General features: G+C 43.3%; 1 protein-coding gene across 1 annotated transcript; it reads right to left on the bottom strand.

Annotated features, from left to right (window-relative positions):
• Positions 1–2,538: 2,538 nt before the first annotated feature.
• LOC119356425 (FCS-Like Zinc finger 2-like) lies at positions 2,539–3,390 on the bottom strand. Its single transcript, XM_037623380.1, has one exon. The coding sequence runs from the start codon at positions 3,220–3,222 to the stop codon at positions 2,920–2,922; it is 303 nt and encodes a 100-aa protein (XP_037479277.1). The 5' UTR covers positions 3,223–3,390; the 3' UTR covers positions 2,539–2,919.
• Positions 3,391–3,620: the final 230 nt, after the last annotated feature.

Below are 3,620 nucleotides of genomic sequence, written 5' to 3'. Positions count from 1 at the left end.
CATTGTCTTCGCTCGAAGATATAGAATTTTGGTTAAGCTTCACTTCAGTCATTCTGACTGGTTCACTTGGACCCCACTTAACAGTACGGTGGTTCCTATGACTCAATAAAGAAGAAAAAGAACGACGAAACAACTAAGTCTTCGCGCTCCATAGTCTTCACGCGATGTCTTCTCTTGTCATAGTCTTCAATGTGAATGTCTTCACATACCACTTTTGACTTCAGTCTTCATACATTTTTAGGGGTCATCTCCGGTAGGAAAACTGAATCAATAAGGGACTTCTACCTGTGTTATCCTGCAATTCTCACAAACACATTAGTCCCTCAACTAGGTTTGTCGTGAATACTCCAAAACCAACTAGGGGTGACACTAGATACACTTACAAGCTCGGGAGACAAACTTCAAGAAGAAGCGGCGCCAGAAGCCCGACCGCCGCACCTGGAAGGACTAAAAACACTAATCTAAACTACTAACCGGAGCTGTGGTATCGTGATTCAACTCCCCGCCACCAGTCACCGGAACAGTAGGCAGAGGGAGGCGAAATCAAATTTGCTTTTACAAACACCTCTTTTCCCTGAGGTAATTTTACAAACTCCTACTAACACTATTGTACATTTAAGATTGGCTCACACTAGAAATATTTGTCCTAGTTTGTAAAAGGCCAGGCCCGAAGAAGCCCGGTCCGTGGAACGTCTAGCTCTATGCATGAACACATAGTGGGATCACCCCTATGTCTCGCTTATAGCGAGATGTAGGGAAGCCTTGTGTAAAGGGGAGCGTGAGATGGGTCGGCCCAGGTGCGCTGGAGGCCACAGCCTCGTTTATTTTTATTTATTTTCATGTTATTTTTTAGCTTTGTTTATACTTACAAGTATTCTACATAAATATTTACAAAAAACACTAACATTTGAAAAATTGTGAACTAATTGTTAGAAAAATGTTAAACATGTCTGGATAAAATGTTTCTCATGTTTGTATGAGAAATGTAAAAAAAATACATTGTGAAAAAAGTTGATAATGTATTTGAAAATAGTTTAATCAAAGCATTTGTAAAAAAAGAAGTTTTTACATTTTTTAATCAAATACTTCAAAAATGTTAAATGTGTATAAAACATTGACCATGTAATAAAAATGTTAATCTTGTATTTTAAAAATGTTAATCAAGCATTTGATTTTTTTTAAATGTATACAATTTTTTAGCATGTATTAAAATATGTTAATCTTGTATTTACAAAGTTTTATCAAGCATTTGTAAAAAGAAAATGTGTACAAGAAAATCATTGACCAGGCATTCGAAAAGGTTAATATTGTATTCGAAAAATGTTGAACATCTATTAAAAAGATGTATTAGATATATAACAAATCCTCAAATGTAAATCAAAAAATTTAATCATGTCTTTAAAAATTCTAAATATGTATATAAAATATTGTTCTGATACATAAGACAAATGTCGAACGTGTACTGCAAAAAGATGACAAGTGTTTAGGAAAAAAAGAAAAAGGATGAAAATCGACAAAGAAACTAATAAAAACAAAGAAAACCCACTAAAACCAAAAGAAAAAACAAAGAAATGCAGAAATGAAAAGAAAAATCAAAGAGAACCAATTTGCAGAAGAATGGGTACGAAGAAAGCTGAGAAAAAAACAAGAAAGCAAAGAAAATCGATGAAAACCTAGAAAGAAACAACGAAACTAGGAAAGAAAAGCATAAAACAATAAAAATCAAGAAGTAAACAAATAAAAATAAAGAATAACTCATAAAACAGTGAGGACCAAGAAAGAAACGATGAAGATCAAAGGAAAAACAACAAAGAAAGAAAATATAAGAAAGAAACACTAAAAACCGAGAATGAAATGAATATAATCGATGAAGAAAAAAGCAGAAAAAAAAACTATGAAAAAACAGAAAACAATCGGAAATGAAAACTAGCAATTGTAACCCAGCTAACGAAACAGGCAAATTCGATCAAAACAAGCCAACAAGAAAAAGAAACGAAGAATGGACCGGCCCAGTAGCTACAGGTGGGGGGTAAAACCTTCGTCGAGATATCTCGCTATAAGCAAGATATAAATTGGCCCACACAATACGCAAAAGCAATGCAATTTTTTTCTTTCTTGCGGGTAAAAGAGATTATATTAATGGATGGTTTGGCCACAGAGGCTAACAATCTCATCAAGACTTGAGGGCAACCAGACAGCTGCACGAGTGGAAGAACCCCCCAGCTGAGCAAGTCTATGGCAAACAACTTTTTGATCACATATGGCAGCAATTTTAAAGTCTCGTCTCCTTGAAGTGAACGCTTGATTTCACCGATCAAAGCCAAAACTAGACTCTAGGAATTGGCTTGACGATGCTTTAGTGGACCGAGACTCTTTTAATTTTTGTCGACCGAGTTTAGCAATCAGATTAGTATGGGGATTCGGTTTTTGGCACCCCATGTCTAGAACAAAATTCAGTTTTTGGCATCCAACGTTTTAGCTTTGCTAAATCCCGTGAGCACGCTGAATCGTGAACAGAAACGAGATTGCACAAAGACATGTTATATGTCGATTCGCTTGATAGTTTACCCAGTGAAAGTGCTATTGCCTAAAGCAAATTCGGAATCATACAGAAGTTACACTGACGCAGGAGAAAAGGAGAGCCGAGGGACTGCTCGGGGCACACATGGGCCGCCTAATTGCGTGGAGAATCTTGTTGATTGACTTCTTCAGATCCAGTCCAGCTCCTTTCCGCTGCGTTTATGCCCAAATCACTTGACCGGCGGCCTGCCGACGCTGCCGTAAGAGAGTCCGATAGCCCGCGTCTTGCTTCTTCAACCAAGGAGAGTCTCCTCGATCTCGCGCTGATAGGGCAACGGCAGCTTCTTCCATGCGGAGCTTGTTAGCTCAAGTACATACGGTCTCTGCCACTCTCGCCGCTTAGCTCGCGACGGACACCTCCCAGGACTCCCGGCGTGCACGCCCGGACTCCGTTGCTGAAGAGAACTGCTTCTGCCTCCGGGCGGCCGCCCTGGCCGCCTGCCTGGCGCAGGCGGCGTCCAGCTGCATCTGCTCGTGCCGGCACTCGTCGCTGCAGAAGGGCGTGTCCCCTCTGTACATGAAGATGTCGCTGTCCCTTGCCAGCGGCTTGGTGCAGAGCGCGCACGCGTCCAGGGCGTGCACGCCGGGCTCGCCGACCGGCTCGGCGTCGAAGAAGAAGGCGCAGGCTACCGATGCGGCCATGGAGAGCTCGTGCGCGTAGCTAGCTTGGCAGTGGGTTGGTGCGCCGGGAGTGGGAGGTTGAGTGCTTGCTGTGCTGAACCAAACTGAGGTCTGGGTATATATGGCTACGCCGGGACGAACACGGACCGGCGAGGAGAAAACAGGCTCGGCGCGGGCGGGACGAGCACACAGGGCCAGGCAATACCATGCGCTGAGGCGGTTCGGTTTCTTTATTCGCGCTCCGACCACGGACCCATGGCGCCATGCGGTGGGTGGCCCGGCGGCGAAAACGACGGGAAGCATGTATGTCCGGGCGACGTGGACGGGGTCCCGGCCACTGATAGCAACGTTCTACAAGGCTCGCTCCAGAGAGGTCGCGCGTCGATGTACCCCCGGTACCTGGGTGCTAGCGCCCGTAG

Source organism: Triticum dicoccoides, chromosome 2A, assembly GCF_002162155.2.
Source record: "Triticum dicoccoides isolate Atlit2015 ecotype Zavitan chromosome 2A, WEW_v2.0, whole genome shotgun sequence".
NCBI lineage: Eukaryota > Viridiplantae > Streptophyta > Magnoliopsida > Poales > Poaceae > Triticum > Triticum dicoccoides.
The sequence above is the reverse complement of the archived record's forward strand: the minus strand, read 5'-3'. Positions and strand labels throughout refer to the sequence as shown.